This window comes from Macaca nemestrina, chromosome 1 (genome assembly GCF_043159975.1).
Source record: "Macaca nemestrina isolate mMacNem1 chromosome 1, mMacNem.hap1, whole genome shotgun sequence".
NCBI lineage: Eukaryota > Metazoa > Chordata > Mammalia > Primates > Cercopithecidae > Macaca > Macaca nemestrina.
The window spans coordinates 109,357,980-109,381,750 of NC_092125.1; the positions used below are offsets into that span (position 1 = coordinate 109,357,980).

Here is a 23,771-nt window from a genome sequence, read left to right on the forward strand (position 1 = left end):
GCGGTGGCTCACGCCTGTAATCCCAGCACTTTGGAAGGCCGCGGCGGGCGGATCACAAGGTCAGGAGATTGAGACCATGGTGAAACCCCGTCTCTACTAAAAATAGAAAAAATTAGCCGGGAGCAGTGGCGGGCGCCTGTAGTCCCAGCTACTCGGGAGGCTGAGGCCAGAGAATGGCGTGAACCCGGGAGGTGGAGCATGCAGTGAGCCGAGATTGCGCCACTGCACTCCAGCCTGGGCGACAGAGCGAGACTCCGTCTCAAAAAAAAAAAAAAAAAAAAAAAAAAAAAGAAACTCAAAAAGACTGGGCGCAGTGGCTCACGCCTGTAATCCCAGCACTTTGGGAGGCTGAGACGGGCGGATCACAAGGTCAGCAGATCGAGACCATCCTGGCTAACATGGTGAAACCCCGTCTCTACTAAAAAAATACAAAAAAACTAGCCAGGTGAGGTGGCGGGCACCTGTAGTCCCAGCTACTCGGGAGGCTGAGGCAGGAGAGTGGCGTAAACTCAGGAGGCGGAGCTTGCAGTGAGCCGAGATCTGGCCACTGCACTCCAGCTTGGGCAACAGATCGAGACCCCGTCTCAAAAAACAAACAAACAAACAAACAAAAAGAAACTCAAAAAAAGCCAGGTGCGATGGCTCACGCCTGTAATCCCAGCACTTTGGGAGGCTGAGGTGGGCGGAACACGAGGTCAGGAGATCGAGACCATCCTGGCTAACACAGTGAAACCCCATCTCTACAAAAAATACAAAAAATTAGCCAGACATGGTGGCGGGTGCTTGTAGTCCCAGCTACTTAGGAGGCTGAGGCAGGAGGGTGGCATGAACCTGGGAGGTGGAGCTTGCAGTGAGACGAGATTGCGCCACTGCACTCCAGCCTGGGCAACAGAGCGAGACTCCATCTCAAAAAAAAAAACTCACAAAAAGAGGCTGGGCGCGGTGGCTCACGCCTGTAATCCCAACACTTTGGGAGGTGGAGGCGGGCAGATCACAAGGTCAGGAGTTCGAGACCCCCCTGGCCAATAAGGTGAAACCCCATCTCTACTAAAAATACAAAAATTAGCCAGGCGTGGTGGTAGACACTTGTAGTCCCAGCTACTCAGGAGGCTGAGGCAGGAGAATTGCTTGAACCTGGGAGGCGGAGGTTGCAGTGAGCTGAGATTGGGCCACTGCCTCCAGCCTGGGACAGAGCGAGACAATGTCTCAAAAAAAAAAAAAGAAAAAAAAAACTCAAAAGAAGACTGGGGAATAGTTCAAAATAAACATGACAACTACACGTCAAAAAGCTATAAAGGACGTGGGGACATTTGCAGAAATTTATGGATTGTATGTTAATATTGTATTGATGTTAAATTTCTTTTTTTTTTTTTTTTTTTTTTGAGACGGAGTCTCGCTGTGTCTCCCAGGCTGGAGTGCAGTGGCGTGATCTCGGCTCACTGCAAGCTCCGCCTCCCGGGTTCACGCCATTCTCCCGCCTCAGCCTCCCAAGTAGCTGAGACTACAGGCGCCCGCCACCACGCTCGGCTAGTTTTTTGTATTTTTAGTAGAGACGGGATTTCACCATGTTAGCCAGGATAGTCTCGATCTCCTGACCTCGTGATCCACCCGCCTCGGCCTCCCAAAGTGCTGGGATTACAGGCTTGAGCCACCGCGCCCGGCCGATGTTAAATTTCTTGAGTATTATACCTTGTTTTTAGGAGATGTGTGCTAAGGAATTTATGCATAACGAATCCCATAATGAGAAGGCAAATGTGGCTAGATGTTAAAGTTTGCGATCTAGCTGGGCGCAGTGGTTCATGCCTGTAACCCCAGCACTTTGGGAGACCAAGGCAGGCAGATTGCTTAAACCCAGGAGTTTGAGACCAGCCTGGGCAACATGGTGAAACCCCATCTCTACTAAAAATACAAAAAAATTAGCTGGACATGGTGGCTCATGGCTGTAGGCCCAGCTACTCGGGAGGCTGAGGCTCCAGAATCACCAGAACCCAGGAGGCAGAGCTTGCAGTGAGCCGAGATCACACCACTGCACTGCACTCCAGCCTGGGCGACAGAGCGAGACTCCATCTCAAAAAAAAAAAAAAAAAATTGGCCAGGCACAGTTGTACGCACCTATAGTCCCAGATATTCTGGAGGCTAAGGCAGAAGAATCACTTGAGCCCCAGAGTTCAGGGCTATGGTGTGCTTTGTTGATCTGGTGTTCACGCGAAGTTCTGCATCAACATGGTGACTTCCTGGGAGTGGGGGACCACCAGGTTGCCTAAGGAGGGGTGAACCTGCCCAGGTTGGAAATAGAGCTGGTCAAAACTCCTGCGCTCATCAGTAGTAGAATTGCACCTGTGAATAGCCAGCCACCGCCCTCCAGCATGGGCAACATAGCAAGACCCTGCCTCTTAAGATAAAAATTGGAAAACACTGGTAGGGAAAAAAAGGCTCTTTGGTCTAAATAAGTCTGGATTGGGTATACATGACACACAACTGGATGGATTGTGTTTATTTAGGAAGTAGAAAAGACTCAATTGCTTCCTATATCATGTTAAAGTGGTGACCCTAAGCACACAATATCAGGGTCACAGCCATCTTTGAATCTAGACTGAAGGAGCTGGCATTGGCAGGCCTGGTTTGAATAAAGTTGCCCTTTTAAGAGCATCACCTAGGATAGGTCACTGGAGCCTCACTGTTCCTTCACCCTCTAGGTTTTACATAGTCAGGGAAAGGAACCAAGGTTTTGCCTAAGAGCACTATGCGGTCTGCAGAACAGAATTTTAATAAGAGCTCCCAAAAGTTACTTAACTGGAACCCCAAGATACTGAATGGTGGCTTCCACTCTCCCTGATCCTGTTCCCGTGGGAGACTCAACTATTGCTATTCCCATCCTAATTCAAAAAACCAGTTTGCTCTAGCTGCCCAGACTTCCCCACAGGCTGCATTCTTGCCCATGAGCTCATTGTTTTGGCTTCTTTGCCTGTATAAATCTACTGCCAGTGCCAGAGGTCTCAGCCCGGGGCCCCCTAACTAGCTGGGGCTGCATTCCATTCAGAATTTCACCACCCCCACTTGGTGTGCTTCCCGCCCTCATGTGGTCACATGTGTATGTTTACTCAAGTTAGCCTGGGACAAGGTGTGCTGGGATAGACAGCCAAGGAAGCAGAGAAGGAAAAGAATGTTTAACTGTTAGGTTTCATCCTGGATTAGATTTCAGTAAATATGCTTTCAGTTCTGTGCCCTAAAATATGATAATTTTCTTGTCTGGTAGGAGGAGGTTTTGAAAATTTTGCTATACATTTCATAGTCTACCCTACTGGGCTGGTTATGACTCTCAGGTATTCATATTTGAAGGGGAGAATGCAGTTAATTCTCCCTGGGAAACACCGCATTCACATGCATTTTATTCCTGAAGCTCCTATGCCCACATCTATCAGGCCTGCCTTTCTCAGCTCACACCACCATCCTTTAGGTTGCCTGGAGCAATTCCCACCGTCTCTGGCCCTTGGTGGAAATGGGGGGAGGGGAGACAGCTGGCCTGCTGCAAGGGAGCAGCTGTTCCGTTTCACTGCTTTGTTACTGAACTTTCCTGAGGGGAGGATACCTTGTTTATTTCCTTTTGCATGAGAGCCCAGATCTAAGGAAAGTGGAGCACACCTCAGGTGAAGGGCTGTGGGAAGAGCATTTCTCTTACTTTGCAGAGTTTTGGATTAATACTAAATGCTTAAGCGGTATACTCCTTTCCTCCACCCCCCTCTTCTTCATCTGTAAAAACAAAACCAAAAAACAAAACTGCAGGCTGTGGCTGTGGGAGGTGACTTTTTTTCATTTCTCAGAAATCCCTCATGAGGCAAAGCAGAGAAACAGAAAGAGGGAAACAACTTTGTGTCAAAATGAGGTTGTGTGTGTGTGTTTTGAAATGAGGTGGCTTGTTGTCAGCTTTAAGGAACAACAGCTCTGCAGAGGAGCCTGGTGATGGCGGGGAGGAGTGCTGGGCTACCTGCTTCCTTGCCCCTTGCCCCACTTCAAAGCTGGGTGGTTGGGGTCAGGTGTGAAACAGGATGGAAGTCTCTGTATCTTCCCTTCCCCATCATGAACAGTGAAAGGTATATCAGTGCTACTGTATGAAAGAAAAATTTGACCAGTCACGGTGGCTCATGTCTGTAATCCCAGCACTTTGAAAGGCCGAGGCGGGTGGATCACCTGAGGTCAGGAGTTTGAGACCAGCCCAACCAACATGGCAAAACCCTGTCTCTACTAAAAATTGGTGTGGTGCTGTGCACCTGTGGTCCCAGCTACTCGGGAGGCTGAGGCCTGAGAATTGCTTGAACCTGGGATGCAGAAGTTGCAGTGAGCCTAGCATGCTGCTGCACTCTAGCCTGGGCCAGCAAGACTATGTCTCAAAAAAAAAAAAAAAAAGAGTAAATGCTTGTGGCTTACCATTATACATAAGCCTATGTTTGTAAGACAGTGTACCTAACCAACAAAGACCAGGAAAACTGTCATTTCCTGGACCCAGGAAAATTGGCCAGGCGCAGTTGCATGCACCTGTAGTCCCAGATATTCTGGAGGCTAAGGCAGAAGAATCACTTGAGCCCCGGAGTTCAGGGCTATAGTGTGCTATGTTGATCTGGTGTTCACGTGAAGTTCTGCATCAATATGGTGACTTCCTGAGAGTGGGGGACCACCAGGTTGCCTAAGGAGGGGTGAACCTGCCCAGGTTTGAAATAGAGCTGGTCAAAACTCCTGCGCTCATCAGTAGTAGAATTGCACCTGTGAATAGCCAGCCACTGCCCTCCAGCATGGGCAATAGAGCGAGACTCCGTCTCAAAAATAAATAAATAAATAAATACAAAATAAAAAATAAATCTCTCTCTATATATATAATTTTTAAAAATTCTTTTATTTTTACATAAATAGAAACAGGGTCTCACTAAGTTGCCCAGGATGGTCTTCAACTCCTGGACTTAGGTGATCCCCCTGCCTTGGCCTCTCATAGTGCTGGGATTACAGGCGTAAGCCACCATGTCTAGCCAAAAATACATTTTTAAAAGTGATTTTGGTCAGGCGTGGTGCCTGTAATCCCAACACTTTGGGAGGCCGAGTCAGGTGGATCACCTGAGGTCAAGAGTTCGAGACCACCCTGACCAACATGGTGAAACCCCGTCTCTATTAAAAATACATTAGCTAGGCCGGGCGCGGTGGCTCAAACCTGTAATCCCAGCACTTTGGGAGGCCGAGACGGGCGGATCACGAGGTCAGGAGATCAAGACCGTCCTGGCTAACACAGTGAAACCCCGTCTCTACTAAAAAAAAAATACAAAAAACTAGCCGGGCGAGGTGGCGGGCGCCTGTAGTCCCAGCTACTCGGGAGGCTGAGGCAGGAGAATGGCGTAAACCCGGGAGGCGGAGCTTGCAGTGAGCTGAGATCCGGCCACTGCACTCCAGCCTGGGCAACAGAGCCAGACTCCGTCTCAACAACAACAAAAAAATACATTAGCTGCACGTGGTAGCGTGTGCCTGTAGTCCCAGCTACTTGGGGGGCTGAGTCAGGAGAATCGCTTGAACCCGGGAGATGGAGGTTGCAGTGAGCTGAGATCACGCCACTGCACTGCAGCCTGGGCAACAAAAGCAAAACTCTGCCTTTAAAAAAAAAAAAAAAAGTGAAGAAACTAGATCGGAAGCCTCAATTTTCTCCCCTATAAACAGGACTTAACAATACTGTCAGCTATCTTATTACTGCAAGATTTAAAGAGAGTTTATTGATATACGTGCTTTGTGCTTTTACCTTAAAGCACTATACAAACAGAAGGAGTTTCAGGACTGTCCCTTAAGGGTTTACTCTATTAACCATTTTCAAATCCTTAAATGCCCTAGGAGAAGCAATTAAGAACCAGGCATCAGTACAGTATGTTGAATTAAAAGGTTCTACAGCTGTATTTTGAGGCCCAGAAGAGACATAAACAGGACTTTCTATGGCTAGGCAGAGCAGGAGTCACCAGTTAGGAAAAATCCCCAGGGTCAGAAACCACCTCCCTGCCAAATTTGCCCTGCTGCCTGTTTTTGTATGGCCCACAAGCTAAGAATCATTTTGGTATTTTTAAATGGTTGAAAAAAATGGGCCAGGCACAGTGGCTCATGCCTGTAATTCCAGCACTTTGGGAGACTGAGGTGGGAGAACTGCTGGAGCCCAGTAGTTCAGGACCAGCCTGGGCAACACAATGAGACCCTGTCTCTACAAAAAAAATTGTTTTTAATTAGCTGGGTGTGGTGACCTGTACCTGTGGTCCCAGCTACTTGGGAGGCTGAAGCAGGAGGATGGATGGCTTGAGCCCTGGAGGTCAAAGCTGTTGTGAGCTATGATTGCGCCCCACCCCCGCACTCTACCCTGGGCAACAAAGCAAGATCCTGTCTTAAAAAAAAAAAATTAAAACTTCAGTGTCACAAGTCTGATTGGAACACAGCTACGCCCATTTGTTTATTTATCGTCTATGGCTGCTTTGTGCTGCTACAGTAGAGAAGCTGCAATAGAGATGATAGGGCCTGCAAAGCGTAACATATTTATCATCTCTCCTGTAGAGAAAAAGTTTGCCCAACCCTCTACTAGAGCTAAAGAGGAGTTTCATTTTGTGATGAAAGAGGCAGGCAACCAATAGTCAACAGTAAGGAGGAGAGGACTGTAGCGATGGGAGACAGGAAGGGTAACCTTGTTCCATGGGAGATGATCTCTGCCTGTCCATCAAGGGGAGGGCCTTTTGGCCTAGGGATCCCAGGGGTACAGTCTGCTCCTTTTTTTATAATCCCACCCTCTTTCCCCCAGTTTCTTTTACTCTTCACTCAAAATTCAGTGGAGCTATCTCAAGAGATTCAGGTAAGGCTCAGAAGAGCACAGCACACAAACATGCCGACCCAACCTAGCCTTCCTCCCACAGCCCGGGGCTCTTCCCAGGCCTCTCAGCACAGTTCTCCAGTGCTCACAGGAGAAATGCTCCGCTCTGGCCACCTTCCAGCCAGCTCTGTACCTCCCCTTCAGCTGGCAGAGCTGATGGCTCCCTGGCATCTGACTGCCATATCTCATGCATACCTTGTTTTGGATTAATCTTTTACATTCCTCCCTCAAATCCTTTCTTCCTTCAGACTCAGCCCTGAAACACCCTCTTCTGGAGTTTTCCCAGTCTCCTAGGTCAAGTAGCCCAAAAGTCAGGTTTATGCTGGCTACTTTGAGGTTAACCCAAACTTTTTCTGTCTCTTGTTGACAGACTTAGACTTAGGTACTTTCCTGAGGCTTTCTACTTCCTTTAGACGGTGTCTCTGCCCTTTAAAGCTGACACCTCTTCATCACCTACCTGTGGCAAATAAACCACCTCTACTTGAAACACATACCTCCCCAAACCATAATTTCTACCATAGCATGATTCTCCATGGTTCAAAGAGAGGAGAGAGCTTCCTGGGTCAGTTTACTCTGGTGGGGAGGATGCTAACACGAAGTCTTTTTTTTTTTTTTTTTTTGAGACGGAGTCTTGCTCTGCCGCCCAGGCTGGAGTGCAGTGGCCGGATCTCAGCTCACTGCAAGCTCCGCCTCCCGGGTTCACGCCATTCTCCTGCCTCAGCCTCCCGAGTAGTTGGGACTACAGGCGTCCGCCACCTCGGCCGGCTAGTTTTTTGTATTTTTTTTAGTAGAGACGGGGGTTTCACCGTGTTAACCAGGATGGTCTCGATCTCCTGACCTCGTGATCCGCCCGTCTCGGCCTCCCAAAGTGCTGGGATTACAGGCTTGAGCCACCGGGCCCGGCTTTTGTATTTCTTAGTAGAGACGGGGTTTCACCGTGTTAGCCAGGATGGTCTCGATCTCCTGACCTCGTGATCCGCCCGTCTCGGCCTCCCAAAGTGCTGGGATTACAGGCTTGAGCCACCGCGCCCGGCCAACATGAAGTCTTTATTTGTAAACCTGGGGACAAGGGGAGAGCAAGGAATGAGAGAGGGTCTGGCTGGAGAGAATCTGGAGGGAGGCTCTCCTAGCATCTTGTTCTCTCTCTATCCCACCACCCTCCATGTCCATCTAGAGCCTCCCACCAGAGCTCTTCTCTTACAGGTTTCCTGGGAGAAGGTGGCTTGAGGCTGAGACACTTATGCCCTGGGCCAGCCACTGGGTTCCTGTGCTCTGCTTCATTCCTCATTACCAGAAGGGTGGAATCTGGATGAGTGGAGGTGAGGAGAAGGTTTAAACTCTCCACCAGACCCACGCTGCAGCTGTGAGCACCTGCTTACAGGGAGGCCTGGGGGTTGGGGAAGTCCAGGAGCTAAATTTAGTCCAAAAGCTGCAACTTAAATTGGGTGGGTATTTACCCTGGGGAAGCTGGGAGGGGGAGGGGAGAGGAATCCTGACCCAGCTGAACTCGTGAGAGCACAGATCACCCCTAGTGTCAATGATAGTCAAACCACAACCCCCTCCCCCACCCAGCACACCCACAGAAAGGAGGCATCCTCAACAATTTGCAGGCCTTTTGCATGCTTGATCTCTCTTGTGCATATCAAGTTTGTTCCTATCACTACCCCACCCTCATCTCACTTCTCAGGGGTCCAGTTCCTCTGAGTCCTTCCCTAAATTCCCACCAGTGCACCAAACCCAGGGGCCCTCCCCACATTCCTCTGCCCTCAGGCTGCAGCTTCTGCTCTCCCCAGTCCCTCCAGAGGGTTTCAGAGGTCAGCGGTGTCTGGCCACACTACTCCCCTCTACGGGGCCAGGAAAAGGGGTTGCTTGGGTCAGGTTCCCCTTCCTGAGAACTTCCACATTGACCCCATAATGACGTCAGTGACCAGAGGAAGGAATCCTTAGGGGCTGCGCTGAGTCCTATCTCTAAAATAAGAGGGGAAGGGGGGCAGACCCCCAGATAAGAGCCCACCTCCTGAGAGGTCAGAGGCTGGAGGCCGAGAGGGAGCTCAGGGGCGGGCAGAAAGAGAAAACGGGTGCTGAAACCGGGGAGCCCTGCGAGGGGCTGCGACCGCACCTCCACCTGCGATTGGTTCTCAGGCTCAGGGCAAACGCCAAACCTGCCCAGCAACAGCCCTGAGCAGAGGGAGGGGAGCTTCGGGGAAGTCAGCTGAGCCGGCACCGCCCAGCTCGGGGCTTCCAGGAATCGCTGGGAGGGCCCCAGCCTCCACCCTACCCCTCCCTGGGTCTCAGGACTCTGCTTTCGGCCTTCTATACCTACTGGGCGGGCTCGGGTCCCATTTCCCTGGCCCCCCCACATCTGTGACTCCCTGCTGACGCCTCTTTAGGCTCAGCGGAGACGTTGGAACTGGGCTTCCCTTGTGGCCCCCTTTCCTCGCTGCCTGCCCTGGGCTGACGTCAGTTTTGTCTTCCTTCTCCATTCCCTTTTGCCTCCTTCCCCACTCGCTCTCCTCTTAAGGTGTCCAAATTCTTCCTTCTCAGCCACTTTCAACTCAGAGAAAGCCCGAGTCCCAAAGCAACAGGAAGATGTGCGGGGGGCCGCGAGTGTGGGGAGATCCTGCCGCCTGGGGCAACTCTGTCGTCCCCCGCAGGGTCCAGGTGCTCAGAAAACAGCAGCCACTGAGTTCACTGTTTCCGCAGGCCCCGTATTCCCCGCCGTGCTCAGCTGGGCTTGTGGAGCCGCGAGCGGGGGCGCTCCTGTGGCACCGCCCCTCCCAGGCAGCCCGGCTTCCAGGAGAGACTTGGCCCCAGGCTCCGAACGGCAGAGGTCTGCCCCTCTTAGGTCGCCTCTAGCAAGTTCTCCACCTTGGGAGAAGCGAGTGGGAGGAGGAAGGAGGAGGCCAGGCTGAGCCATCTCTGAGGAATGTGGCTTTGGCAGGACATCCAGTGCCGCCCCGCTCCTCCCTCAGCCCCGCCCAGGGCCCCGGAGCGGGGCCGGGCTCCTCCCTCTCGAGGGGAAGGGCTCGGGGCAGGAATCCCTTCCCTTTCCCCACCCCAGGAGAAGCCCCAGAGCGTAGGCCAACGCGTACGGCAGAAAGGGGGACAGAAGGCAGGGCTAGAGAAAGGAAACAGGAAAAAAGAGCTTCGACAAGCCAATTGCCCTTCGCTCAGGCCCCAGAGGAAAGGCGCAGATTCCGGGAGACTTCCCAGAGAGACTCGGCCCAAAATAAAGGGCACCGCGGCCGCGCAGCCCTTCCCTCAGCTCTGGAGCCCAGCGCCCCACACCACACCTCAACTGGGAGAACTGGTGACCTCTAGTGGCCCATGACCAGCCTGCAGGGCCTGGGGCTGGCAGGGATCCTCTGGCCCAAACTCTCCTCCTGGGCTCTAATGCTGTTCCCTTGCGCACCCTACCTTCTGCCTTCACACTGCTGAGGGGCCCGTAGCCGACAAGGAAGAGCCCGCTTCTCATTTGTCATGACCATCTTTAATAAAAAATAAATTAGTTCTGGGTGGGAACCATTTCAGGAGGCAGGGAGTGGGGCTAGGGGCTGGGGGCGTCTCATGCTCACATTTCTCTTTTTTACTCTGCCCAGCTGGGCCTTGCTCTGAAGAGGCAGTCTCTCTCCTCCTGCCTTCCTGGGTAAGGCAGGATTGGCACTGGCTGACCCCAGCCCTAGCTAATTAGGGAGGCAGGGGTAGAGATACTAGGCAAATGAGAAGGGGTCAGAGACACAGGGCGGCTTAGAAGATATGAGGCCTGAACATGAGAAATGAGGCCTAGGCCACAAAACTGGAATTGGTGGGGAGACCACACTCTAAGTAGCTCAAATTAGCAAGGAACTGCAGACTTGCTTTCCTCTCCACCTAGGAAAATCTCAGGGAAACAGGTCTTGTCCTTCTCAGTCTGTGTAACTTCTTTTTGAAAAATGATACACGTTTGAGCACACTCACATCCATGCAGTCTCAAAAGCACACCTGAGGCATATGTGCACACACCCATCACACCACCACATGGGCCCAACCATAGCCCTGAAAGTCACTTTCTGTCACCTTGCCACCCTCTGTCACCTGGAGGACATCCCTGCTGAGACTGGGACAGGCTGGAGAGCCAGGGGGTTCAGAGTGGGCTGATCAATGGGTGACCGATGGTGGCATAGAAAACCATGAGGGTGCCCCAGACCCCTTTCAGGAGGGATCCTGGGGAGACCGCTCCAGGACATGTGCGCAAGAGCGGCAACAGGTGGCTGTGTAGTAGGGGTAGACGCAGAGCCGGGCCTGTACCACCAGGGGGCAATGTGGAGAGCTGTCCTTGCATTGATCATCTAGGGACAGAGGAGGCCAGTGGGCACAAGACAGTCACCAGGACCCACCTGTCTGGGAATGGGTGTGCTGCCCATTCCCACTGGTCCCTTCTCATCTCCTCCCATACTTCAGCTAATCCACTCTATTGGGGACTGGGGAGAGGGGGCTCTTTACCAGGGCGCTGGCTGCAGGGTTGGCTGTTACAGGGGCGCTTCCTGGAGGGCCGCAGTTGAGGAGGGCATCGGGTGCTGAGGGTCTGGTTGGCGCTCAGGCACTGGACCTCCCGTGTCTGCGTTCCCCCTTGACAGGAGCGAGAACACTGGGGCGACCCCGGCCATCATATCAGAACTTTGCCAGGCCTGGGATCCTCCTTAACCCCCGGCTGCCACCTCTCTCCCCAAAAGGTGGTGGTGGGGACCCTCCTAGGACATTGTGAAATCCCAAGTGGAGGGGGCCCATCTGTCCTCCAAATCTATAAGAAGTAGGACAGTGGTAATACTTGGGGGCTTATTCTGGGGCACAGAGAGGCCTGGAGGCGGTACAGTGAGAGGACCTCCCCTGGGGGCCCAGGCTGAGCAGGGCAGGGCAGCCAGGCACTCACCGGGCTCCAGGGTGTGGAAAACCATCGGTCCTGGCAGGCCTGCCCTTGACAGGGCTGCAGGGCAGGGGGCCTGGGGAGGTGAGAACAGTTGCTTGGAGAAGTCACGTTGAATTCCATCCCCAGTTTGGAGACACAGATGATGTCTCTACGCTGTGTGCCGGAGCCACATTCGGAGGAACACTAGTGTAGGGGGAGGGCAGGGTGATGAGGGGAGGGGAGGACAGAGAGTGCCCCAAGTGCCCACAAGGAATCCCACTGGGACTGGCACCCCCTCCCTGCCCTCAGCAGGTGCTCAGCTTACCTCACCCCAGGGCCCTGTGTACCAGCGCCAAGTCCTCTCACAGGGCCCCAGGCTGCAGGCACGCATGTCAGGGGGCCGGCTTCCTGGTGGACAGCTCTGCCCAGTTCCTGCTCCTGCTTCTCCCTGGCCTGGCCCGAGGGCTGCCCCACTCCCAAGGCAGACCACAGAGCGCCGCTGGATTCCCGTCCCACACTCGGCTGAGCACTGCGGAGGAGGAGAGCGGCCTGCGTGAGGGGCCTGCTGGTGACTGGCACAAGGGACAGGAGAGGGGGCAGGGAGGGATGCATCCTGGGTCCGAATCCTGGGCGGTAGGGAACGTCCCCGGGTACCAGGCCTGGACGGGGAATCCTAGCTGGGCCCCTCATGGAAGTTGTTCTCACTTACCTCTGAGTTCCCAGCGTCAAGCATATAGCAGGCACTTGATCAATACAAGTTTATTGAGCTGTGCTGGAAAGGCTGAGGTGTCCTGGGCATGGTCACCCAGGATGCAGGACATGGCTGGGGGTTCGGGGCTCACCTTGGAGTTCCAGTCGCTGTGGAACCAGGCAGTAGTACAGGGCCCCATGTCACAGGCCTCTCTGCTGGGGGGCTGCGGGGGGCCTGACGCGCACTCCTGCTCACTCACTTCATCACCATTGTTCCCAACACAGCGAACCTGCCGGCTTCTCTGGCCCCGGCCACACCGCACGGAGCACTGAGGGGGCGAGGGGAATCCAGGGAGCTGGGCTTCTCAGCCAGCCTCCAGCTCTAGGGCTTCAGAACCAGGCTCTGCCTTCGATCCCCAGCCCAGCAGTCACATGGTTTCATGGGCTGAGGAGGAGGCTGAGCCCTAGGGCCCCGGGCCCCCAATCCCTGATTCAGTCCCTTATCTGACTTCTATATTGGGGGTCCATATGAAACCCTGTTTGTAAATAGTTTCTGCTGATGAAAAAGAAGTTGAAAAACCGCTGCTCTTGTTCACCAGTGCCCATTCCCCTCCCCGGCACCTTGCCCGGGCGCACTCACCTGGCTCCAAGGAGAGCCAACTTCCCAATGGCCACAGAGGCGCAGCTGGCAAGACTGGGTGATGTTGGGCCGGGGGAGATGTCCACAGCGCTCGGGGGGCACCGAGGAGCCACCCCCCCCAAACTCCTGCCGGCATTGCAGCTGGCGGTGCTGGGTGCCAGGGCCACAGGAGCGGCTGCAGGATGTCCACTCACCAGCCTCCCAGCTGCAGGCACCAGCAGGGCATGGAAGAGATGGAGACACAGATGAGATATGTGGGGCTGCCATGGCAGGGGAGATGGAAGACACATTGGACATGGGGGCCTCAGAGGAGAGTGGGCACGTTTGGCATTTGGAGTCTGGGTTCCTGGGGGGCTCAGCCTGCCATGGCTTTCTTGCTGCCTACCGAATGTCCGCCTTTCTAATCTAATGTTGTCTCTCTGCAGCCAGGAGATGTCGCGTTGAGTGCAGAATTCAGGTAAGATTCTGGGGGCAACTGCTGTGTTTCCAGTACCCTAACCCTCCCCGTGGGCCATACTCACTATGGGGGGCACGGGGCGCCGTGGCAGGGTTCAGGGGAGGCTGGGGGCCTGGCACCCGCGGCACAGCTGCGTTCATCCAGTTCCTCTCCCGACTCACGGGAGATGCAGAGGAAAATGGGGCGCCAGACACCTGAGTGGGTGAGAAGGCAGCCAGGGAGGCAGGAGGCTGGAGCCCAAGCTCAGTGGTGTCCCAGATGCAGGGTCGGGCGTGGCCCCACTATCCCGGATGCAGGATCGGGAGTGTCAGTTGGGGGGCTTGGACTGAGGTGCTGGTCCAAGGTGCAATGTCTCACCTTTCCCACAGGACGCTGAGCATGCGGAGTGTCCCACTCGTTTCCAGTACGCAGCTGGAGACCCCAGGGGTGTCCTGGGATGGGGCGGGGCGGGCATCTGGGGGATCCGCACCTGGCGCTGGAGAGTGCCTGGGGTCCGGGCTGGGCGGGGCACTACAGCAAGTGGGGGCTCCACCCTCAGAATCTCTGTGCAGGGGAGCAGGTGAATCAGATGCCACCCCACTGCCCCAGAGCCACCCCTGCAGCTTCTCCCTCCTCCTTCCAAGTGCAGGGGTCAGAGTCTTACCTGGCTGAAGCTGGGGGACAGCGGGCTCTGAGGTGGGGTTCTCAAGGATTGGAGGAGATGAAGAGATGACATACTGATAAAATACGCCTGGGTTTTCCTCCTGAAAGATCATCTGGGGAGAAGAGAAGATAATGAATGTTTGGGGGTGGCCAGAGGGGGATGCCACCAGCTCTATCTCCCATCTTGACAACCACAGCTCTGCCCTTAGAGGAAACAGCCTCCCTCCCCAGCATCCAGCTGCCCGTGGCCCCAGGCTCACATAGACATCCACAGGCTGGGTGGTGGGGCCTTCAGCCGACAGACTCTCCCCTTTGCCCTCCTCCCTGGGAGGACGGTTATATCGAAAGACGGTCCCGCCGGCCCTGTAGGACCCAGGGGGATCCACAGCCCAGTTCCCATTGATGATGGACCGGCCCCCAGGGCCACGAAGTGCTGCAGGTCAGAGGTGAGAGATTGGGAAATTCCAGGGTGATAATACTTTCCTCCTCCCACACTGTGTCCTCAGCCTATAGAAGCTCCCACCAGAACCTAAGAGCCCCCCAAGCCCTCTCAGCTTCCTCACTCCTTCCACAAGGGGAGGGGCCAGACCCTGGACTTCCCCGTTTGGCTTGCTCACTGCACTGAGTGGGGGTATGCAGGGCTGAACAGACATGGAAGTGAAAGGGAGGCAGCTGGGTGCTCACCCAGGTAGTTGGAGCTAGGCCGGAGCTGGGCAATCTGGAGCCGCGAGGCTCCCGCTGGAATCCACAAGATCTTCTGATAGCCCAGGGGGCCCCCTCGGTCAGTGAGGTTCCCCGAAACAAGGCGACAGGTAGAATCATCACCCCCACAGACTCCACAGCCATCAGGACGCCTGCCAGAGCCAAGGATCCCATCACAGCCGGGGCTCTGGAGAGAGTGAGGTGAGGCAGCGGCCACAGAATGCCAGATACCACCTCAACCCCACCCCTGTCCCCTCGGGAGCCTCAGCTCACTACCCTGCTTTTTGTGCTACAAGTGAGAGCACAAAAGCAGCCCCACCGTCCCCAGTCAGACCCAGGGACACGGACAGGTGCCCGATCAGATCCTTCAGGCTCTGCTCAGCCCAGCTTGGCAGGTTAGAATTCTCCCTTGGTTATCTCAGTATAGTGTTTTGTTGTTGAATTAATTAATGAGACTGTGCAAATACGTGTGTGTGCATGTGTGCATGTGTTCATGCATGTGTCTACATGTGTATGTGTACGGGTGTGTGTGCGCATATGCGTGTGTGCATGTGTGTCCGTGTGTGTCTGTGTGCATATGCATATGTGCATGTGTTCATGCACGAGTGCACATGTGTATGCATACATGTGTCTGTGTCCATATGTGTGCATATGCATGTGTGTCTGCATACGTGTGTGTACATGCTTGCATGTGTGCATATGTTCATGCATATGTGTGTGTACATGTGTATGTGTACAGGGGTGTGTATCTGTGCGCATATGCGTGTGTGTGTGTGCACCCCGTCTTCCCTCACCAGACAGCGTCCAGCCACACAGATGTCAGGGGCTCCAGGCTGACATAGGGTCCCATCCTGGACCTTTTCGGTGTGACGGACATAGAAGCGGAAGCCACGGGGCCGGCAGTTCAGTTCACAGCGCTGGGAGCCCTGGACTAAGGGACAGAGTAGAAGGGTGGTTAGTGGGCTCCCTGGTGGGAGGTTAGCTGAGAGAGGCCCCGGGGGGGCACCTTGAGGTTGCCCAGGTCACTGTGGATGAAGGAAATGTGACAACAGCACAAGCTGAGAAGGTGGTCAGGGCCGGCACAGTGGCTCATGCCTATAATCCCAGCACTTTAGGAGGCCGAGGCCGGTAGATCATTAGGTCAGGAGTTCAAGACCAGCCTGGCCAATATGGTGAAACCCCATCTCTACTACAAATACAAAAATTAACCGGGCATGGTGGCACATGCCTGTAGTCCCAGCTACTTGGGAGGCTGAGGCAGGAGAATTGCTTGAACCCAGGAGGCAGAGGTTGCAGTGAGCCAAGATCTGCACTCCAGCCTGGGTGACAGAGCGAGACTCTGTCTCAGAAAAAAAAAAAAAAAAGGAAGGTGGTCAGGTCAGTCGAGGTCACTGAGACCATCAAGGGGACTCTGAACCGAGAGAGGAGCAATCCCTGACGCCCATGATTCTGTGTGTTCAGAGCTCTTGAGTGCTTGTCTTGGTGTCAACACAGGCCTAAAATGAAGCGGATGGTAACTTGGGAGCAACCGATACGGTAGTGCCCAGGATACGTGGCACACCCCCACCCAGCTGTCACGGCTGGACAGGATCTCTCCCACTGTGGCCCTCTTGTGTCACAGCCACCCGACCCCCAGTGATGGCCTTCCCAGAGGAGTCCAGACAAAGCGTGTCTCCCGCACCTCCTCCTCCCACCCCGACCCCTCTGCAGACCACTCGCCGCCACCTGTGCTGTCTCCTGACCCAGCCCCAGGGAGAAGAAAGAAGGCACGGCGCAGGGGAAGCAGAGGGGCTGGAAGTCATTCAGGGCTGGGAGTAAGCAGGTGTCTCCTCTCCCCTTCATCCCCAATTCCAAGTCATCACTGCCCAGGGGTGGGCAAGAAACCTCACCTTCGGTGAAGGGCTCCCACTGGTACAGCTGGCCCATGAATTCCTGGGAGTTAAAGGCCGCACACTGCAGGGCCCGGGGGTCTGGCTGCTCGGGGGGGCAGGGCTGCGGTGAGGGGTACAAAGGAGTCAGAGCTGGGGAGCAAAATGAGGGTAAGGTCAGGGCTGAACCTGGGGAGCAGGCGGGAGGATCAGGTCAGCGGAAGAGCTCCAAGACCCCTGCCCTGAGGTGGTCAGATGCCAAGGCCCTTCTCCCTCAGGGGCCTAGAAGAAGCTGAGGGCCCAGCTTCAGGGCGGGGAGGCCACACTGGAGGTTGGGGTTGGGAGGGGAGACCCGAGGAGACTCACCGCTTGGCTGCAGGCTCTTAGCTGCTCACTCTCCCCAGAACATCTTGGAATAGGGCTACTGGGAGCAAAGAGGCTCCAGAGGGAGCTGGCATGGGGGCCGTTGCTCAGCAGGGGCAGCCAGCCGTCCGGGTGCTGAGGGTCAGGCTCCAGGCGGTGCCCGTGAGGAGTCCCCCCCATTCCCCAGGGCCCCTGGCCCTGCTGGCCTCGGCCCCGAGGGACTGAAGGGAAAGGATCAGGGCGTCTCCCTGCTACCTGGGGACTGGCCCAACCCTGGGAACTTGGCCTTCGTGGCTGAGGGGATGCACGGAAGAAGCCACCTTCTCCTAAGGAGTGCGTGGGTGAGGGGGCCTCTGTGTCAGCGGCCTGGGCTCTGGGGTGGTGCTGTGGAGGGGCAGGCCTGGTTCTGGGAGCCACCTCTGTCTGAGCAGTTTCAGGGCTTAGAGGTTCTGCTTGGGGGGATGGGGTGTGGACAGACAGTTCTGTGGGAGGGAGCTCAGTCTTGGTGCTGCCGTTTGTGGAGAATGGCTCTGCTCTTGGAGTAGGGGATGGAATGGGCTCTTCCCCTCTAGAAGAAATCAGGGACAGCTCAGATCTGGGTGGCCTCCGAGGGTGCCTGCGGTTCCGGTGCAGTGGCAATGCAAAGGGCACTCTCCCATAACCGAACATTCCTGGCTTGATGGGGTCTCGAAGCCGGGACCTGAGAAGGTGTTTCAGATGTGGGGGCACAGCTCTGACCACCTCTGACCCTGTTTCCCCAGTTTATTTCCTGGCACCAAAGACAAGCCCTCTGAAGTCACCCGTGCTCCCCTTTCCTTCTTGCTAAGCCCCCACCTTGCCCAAGGCCCACCTCTTCCACCCAGGCCTCTCACCTCCTGGCCGCTTGAATCTCCTGGGTCTCCTCTCTCCCTAGGTGGGAAGCAGGACCTCGAAGTGGGCCACCCCTTCCCCGAGACTGTGTCCTGTACAAGGGGAGGGTTTCTGGAGAAGTCTGGGGTCTGGGACCCTGGCCCCGGGGGAGGAGGGCTTCTGGATGTCTTGGGGGCCGGGGAGGGAGGGGCAGACTCGGGCGGAGCTGCACTGTAGGGAGCTGACATGTCCGGCTCCTGCGCTGCACCCCCACCCCGCAGGGCTGGGAGCAAGAGGCCCACTGGACCCAAGGTCCCCAGACACCTTCGAGGCCCTGGCCCTCCTCTGTAGGTGTCTGAAGAGAGTGTCCGGACAACACCTATATAGAGAAAAAGGTCAGACAGAATTGGAAGGATTAGAGGGAACTGTCCAGAGCGTCCATCTAGACCACCGCTGGGGCTCACAGAGTCGCTGCCAGTCCAGGGTCACATTCAGCAGCAGAGGGAGAACTACACCTCGGCCTCTTGGTGTTGTGAGGCAAGTAACTGTGGAGTTGGCAGGGGAGGTGGATGGGCTGTGGGGAAAGGAGGCGTGGCCTGGAGAGATGGGGTGGGAGCCCAGGGGGAGATGAAAGGGTGGCAGGCAGGCTGCAGCTGCTCACTTGTCCAAAGCTCACCTCCTGATCCAGGCAGAGCTGAGGGAGGGACAGAAGCAGCAGCAGCAGCAGATACAGCCAGGGCCTGCAAACCAAAGGCCATGGGAGGGACGTCAGACTGGAGCCAGAGGGGGTGTTGCAACACCACCCTCCGCCCCCAGCCGGCTCCCCATATCCTGACTACCAACTTCTCAGAAAGCAGAAGTTACTCATCACTTCCCCTGCCCCTCCCAGTGGTCCTCTTTCCCTCACTTCCAGACATGGAGCCGTCCCAGCAACCCCCCCTTCCCTCCCCACCATGGCCCCTTCTCTCACCTGCCTGCCCAGTTCTCCATCACTCCCCCCTCTACTGCCCCAGGGCAGGGGAGGAGCGGACTGGTCACAAAAACTACACAGCCATCTGGGCAGGCATCTGGGTAGGCATCTGGGTGTGGAGGGTGCTCTCTGCAGGGACAGAAGCCTGGTGGTTACCTCTCCAGTGTCCAGAGAGCTTGGGGCTGGGAGGACAGATCAGAGTGGAGGAGGTGGTGAGACTGGCCCACCCCTTTAGGGTCCTCAGGGTGGGAGCAGGGAGGATCACTGCCTTGTCCATCTGTAGAGGCTACATGGTCGGGGGCTGACCTCAGCCTTCCAACTAAGGCTCAGTCCCCACCCCTGGGCCCTGTAGGGGCTTCTTAGCTCCTCCCCAAATCCTACCTAGAGACTGTTTCTAGGCCGGCTCAGGCACACACAAATGGCTTTTTTTTTTTTTTTTTTTGAGATGGAGATCTCACTCTGTCATCCAGGCTGGAGTGCAATGGTGCCACCAAAGCTCATTGTAGCCTCAAACTCACAGGCTCTCCTTCCTCCTCAGCCTCCTGAGTAGGTGGGACTACATGCGTGCACCACCACACCCAGCTAATTTTTGTATTTTTTGGTAGAGACGGGATCCAGCTAAATTGCACAGGCTGGTCTCAAACTCCTGGCCTCAAGCGCTTCTCCCGCCTTGGCCTCCCAAAGTGCTGGGATGACAAGTGTGAGCCACCGCACCCAGCCAGAGGGCTCCTTCTAAAATGGTTGTCATCTGCTCCCACTCCTGCCCTCCCAGAGGTGCCTAGAAAGTAGAGGAGGAAGGCTCCACTGAGGATGTGCCAGACACTCTCTCTGAGGATCCACCAGAAGCCCCTTCCTCGGGTCTTCCAGAAACGAGACCTTCCCCAGCCATCTCTCTGTCCTACTTGCCTCCTGGCTTTCTCTTCCCTTCTGTGGAAGAGATGTGCGGGAACATCCAGGCACATCTCAGACACTTTTGGCCAAGGGATAAGCTAAATGGGTTGACGGTTTAATCTCTAGAGAAGAAGCCGGCAATGTAACACCCACTCTGGGTGCCAGCATCCAGCACTGGTTCAGTGAGGGCTTGTTTCCTGTGCGGCTCTACCAGCTGGGGAAGCGGGAAGGAGAGGTGCAGCCAGGGCTGCCTCTTGCCCCAGCCACAGGCCTCTCATTCTCAAGAGCCAGGAAGTCCATCTGAAGTTCAGCTTTGAACACTGGAGAAGTGAGGCTTGGAACCCTTCCGAGCCACAAAGCCTGACTCTCCTTGCCCCCTTCTCACTTAGAGGCCTTCCCACCCCTGCTCCTCATCCCACTCTTGGGTCTGCTTTCCAGGAAAAAAAAAATGTTTCTGTTGGATCTGAAAGGCACCCGGGAAAGGAATCCAGGGAGCCCTCAAATTGCTGAGGTGGGCCAGCTCTGGGGCAGAAAATGACCAAGAGAAGGGAAGGAATGTGCCTGGGGGCAGACACTGCGCCCCACTGCCCTCCCTGAGACCTAGGGCTCATAATTTGAGGGAGGGGTCAGAGTGGCTGAGCCAGAGCGGGCGTGCCTCACGGTTTAGGGTTGGGGAGGGGGTTGCCGATGGCCACTCCTTCCCCTGGCTGGGCCGGCCACTGAGGTCAGCAACTCCGCCCTGACTGAACGGGGGAGGCCAGGGTCTCCAGAGAAGGGCCCATGTTCCACCCAAGTGTTCAGGCTCTGCCTGACTCTGTTACTCTAGCTGAGGGAAGAAGAAAGGGGGTGATGGTCACTGCCGGCCTCTTCTCTGATGCCGACCCCTCTCCATGCCCTCTCTGCCTCTGTTTCTCTCTGCCACCCAGATCTCACCGCCCCTCTCCACGGGTCTACCCAGTACACATAATCCCGTCCCGAGCTGGGTTTGGCCTTGGCAGTTCCCTGGATAAGTGAGGGGTGGGGGTGACGTGAGCTCCTGGGGCCCGGGCCAGGCCTGGCTCCCTCTCTGGAAAAGTCCCACCCCACCCTCCCCTGCGCAGCCCGGCAGGGGCCCATGCCCCCTCCTCTGCAGAAACACACGCACATTTGTGCTTCTCACCCCTTTCCATGTGCCTCATTTGGTGTCGTTCACGGCCCAGGACGGGGAAAGGAGAGGTCAGAGGTTGGTGCCAGAATAGACCCTGGTCTGGACAAATGTGGGCTCCTCCGTGCCACACCTCTCCACACTGCCCAGTGAAGACCAAGGAACAGAGACCTGCGCAGGGCTCACCCCTTCACCCCCAGGTCTCCCTGCTGGAGAGTGTGGCTCGACCCTATGTTTCTGGAATAGCCACAGAGAATCCCTGTCCTGAGTCCGAATTCCCTGGCCCTCATGGAGCCCTCCACTCCTGGGTCTGGCAGGCCACCCCAACAGGTGTCTTTCTTTTTTGTCAACCTCTTCTGTCATCGGACTGAACTGGATCAAGGGCACCCACCTGCGTCCTTCCCGGCGACCCTGTCCTCCAACTCCAGGAGTTGCAGTAGGGGGGCGGGAGGCACACCGTCCGAGAGCACCCTCCTAGGGAGAGGGCAGGAGGCGCTGCCCGCGCGGGGAGGTCGTGGGTCTGTTTTCCAACTTCGCTGTGTGACTTAGGAGGAATTTTGGCTCACTCCTCGCCCGGGTGATGGGGCCAGAGTTCCACGGGATCAGACCCCCTCCCCAGGAATTCGACCCCAGGGGCTGGAAGATCGTCCGAGGCCACCGGAGCTGGGGCCGGGGTCGTGGCGGGGGCGCGACCGACCGCACAGCGCAGGGAGAGGGGACGACGCGGGCGCGCGGGGCTGGCGGTCTAACGGGACCCGGGAGAGGGGCGGCCGGGGCCGGGGTCTCGGGGAGGTCTCTACCTGCTCTGCGCGCCCCGGTGGCCCGTTAACCCTTCTGCGCCCGGACGCTCTCTACAGGCAGCCTCGCTCCGCGGCGGCCACTGCGGCCCCTGAGCCGCTCTCCGGACACCGCCGCCTCGGCCGCGACTCCGCCCTCGCGCCCGCCCCCGCCCCGCCCGCCACGCGCCCCAGCCCGCGCCCCTTGGCGGTCCCGGGGTGGGGACGGTCGGCCTCGCAGTCCCGCTCGCCAGGACCACCCACCCCGGGCTGCGCGCCGGGCGCCCCCGGTCGGCTGCGTGAGCAGAAGCCCGGGCGGGCCCAGCCGGGGTCGGAGGCTGCGGTCGCTCCCGGGCGCTGTCCTCGTGTCCGGCTGGGATTAGGGACTTAAGCAGCCCGGGCCTCCGAGTGACTCGGGTGAGCGGTGCGAGAGCGGCGCTGCGCGGGCGGCCTCCAGGGGCGCCTGGAGCTAGGCGGCCTGGGAGAGCCGCTGGTCCGGGAGGGCGGCGCCCTGGACGGAGGTGCCCGCGGCCCCGGATCCGCGTGGGTCCAGGCTCTCTCCTCCACGCAGCCTCACCTGCAAGCTCAGTCACTCCTAGCTCTCCCGTGTTGGGCAGTGAACCCTGTGGTTCTGATTGCTGGGACTTCTATGAGCTTCGGTTTTTCCCTCAGTAAGGTTTTACACTCGGGACTCAGCGGAAGGACAACGTGCTGACTTCTGAGTCAGAGTGATCTGGTTTTGAATCTCAGCTCCAGCACTTGCCGGCTGTGTGGTCTTCCACAAATACTTCCACCTCTGTGTGGTGCAGTTTGCTCATCTGCAAAATGGGACTAATCTAATATATAGGATGGACTTGGATATGTCTCTTTATCTATTTATATATGGAAGAATGCACCCCAAACTCAGTAGTATTGGTGACATCTGGGGAGGGGTTCAGGGTTGGAGGAGAACTGAAAAAGGCTTTTGCTTTTTACTCTGTGTTATGTTTATTATTATTATTCGAGACGGAGTCTCTCTCTTTCGCCCAGGCTGGAGTGCAGTGGCGCGATCTTGACTCACTGCAAGCTCCGCCTCCCGGGTTCACGCCATTCTCCTGCCCCAGCCTCCCCCGTAGCCGGGTCTACAGGCGCCCACCACCACGCCCGGCTAATTTTTTGTATTTTTAGTATTTTGTATTTTTGTATTTTTATATTTTTATAAAATATATTTATAGTATATATTTATACTATTTTTATACAAATATTTTTACAAAAATTTTATACAAATTTTATATACAAAATATATTTATAGTATTTTGTATTTTTAGTAGAGACGTTTCACCGTGTTAGCCAGGATGGTCTCGATCTCCTGACCTCGTGATCCGCCCGTCTCAGCCTCCCAAAGTGTTGGGATTACAGGCGTGAGCCACCGTGCCCGGCCTCTTGTTATTAATATTATTATTATTGAGACGGAGTCTCATTCTTGTCGCCCAGGCTGGAGGGCAATGGCACGATCTCAGCTCACTGCAACCTCCACCTCCCGGGTTCAAGCGATTCTCCTGCCTCAGCCTCCTGAGTAGCTGGGATTACAGACGCCCGGCGAATTTTTTTTTTTTTTTTTTTTTTTTTTGAGACGGAGTCTCGCTCTGCCGCCCAGGCTGGAGTGCAGTGGCCGGATCTCAGCTCACTGCAAGCTCCGCCTCCCGGGTTCACGCCATTCTCCTGCCTCAGCCTCCCGAGTAGTTGGGACTACAGGCGCCCGCCACCGCGCCCGGCTAGTTTTTTGTATTTTTTAGTAGAGACGGGGTTTCACCGTGTTAGCCAGGATGGTCTCGATCTGCTGACGTCGTGATCCGCCCGTCTCGGCCTCCCAAGGTGCTGGGATTACAGGCTTGAGCCACCGCGCCCGGCCTTTTTTTTTTTTTTTTGTATTTTTTGTAGAAACAGGGTTTCACCATCTTGGCCAGGCTGACCTTGAACTCCTGACCTCAGGTGATCCAAGTGCTGGGATTACAGGCGTGAGCCACCGCGCCTAGCCGTG

General features: G+C 55.8%; 2 protein-coding genes and 1 long non-coding RNA gene across 11 annotated transcripts; 1 reads left to right on the top strand and 2 right to left on the bottom strand.

Moving 5' to 3' along the window:
* Positions 1–1,362: 1,362 nt before the first annotated feature.
* Positions 1,363–13,020, top strand: LOC139360176 (uncharacterized). Its single transcript, XR_011617377.1, has 2 exons — positions 1,363–9,704; positions 10,049–13,020. It is a non-coding gene; the product is annotated as an uncharacterized lncRNA (long non-coding RNA).
* Positions 10,355–22,376, bottom strand: LOC105497808 (ADAMTS like 4). 9 transcript variants are annotated; one of them, XM_011769196.3, is made up of 19 exons: positions 21,776–21,897; positions 21,367–21,519; positions 18,941–19,069; positions 18,647–18,710; positions 17,994–18,349; positions 17,125–17,821; positions 16,780–16,882; positions 15,685–15,821; positions 14,873–15,077; positions 14,449–14,621; positions 14,190–14,301; positions 13,904–14,089; positions 13,611–13,740; positions 13,090–13,294; positions 12,602–12,778; positions 12,085–12,288; positions 11,784–11,963; positions 11,357–11,501; positions 10,355–11,202 (listed from the first exon to the last, which is right to left on the bottom strand). In XM_011769196.3, exons 3-19 carry the CDS (start codon positions 18,958–18,960, stop codon positions 11,066–11,068), a joined length of 3,231 nt encoding a protein of 1,076 aa, XP_011767498.2. In that variant the 5' UTR covers positions 18,961–19,069; positions 21,367–21,519; positions 21,776–21,897; the 3' UTR covers positions 10,355–11,065. The 9 variants fall into 9 exon arrangements, with proteins under 9 accessions (XP_011767498.2, XP_011767501.2, XP_011767499.2 ...); XM_011769199.3 differs by lacking the exons at positions 21,367–21,519; positions 21,776–21,897 and adding an exon at positions 22,329–22,376; XM_011769197.3 differs by lacking the exon at positions 21,367–21,519 and having other exon boundaries at positions 18,941–19,122.
* On the bottom strand, positions 19,129–20,978 carry LOC105497809 (uncharacterized). The gene is given in 5 exon segments (XM_011769203.2): positions 19,129–20,282; positions 20,284–20,483; positions 20,486–20,649; positions 20,652–20,761; positions 20,763–20,978. Coding segments are annotated over 5 exon segments (759 nt in total). The 5' UTR covers position 20,978; the 3' UTR covers positions 19,129–20,212.
* Positions 22,377–23,771: the final 1,395 nt, after the last annotated feature.

Bases quoted from the DNA above. Each gene is read 5' to 3' on its own strand.
- LOC105497808 (XM_011769199.3), bottom strand. From the start codon at position 18,960: ATGGAGAACTGGGCAGGCAG. The intron at 18,711-18,940 runs GTGAGAGAAGGG...TTTGGTTTGCAG, and splicing joins ATGGAGAACTGGGCAGGCAG to GCCCTGGCTGTATCTGCTGC. The intron at 15,822-16,779 runs GTGAGGTTTCTT...TCTGTCCCTTAG, and splicing joins GTGGGAGCCCTTCACCGAAG to TCCAGGGCTCCCAGCGCTGT.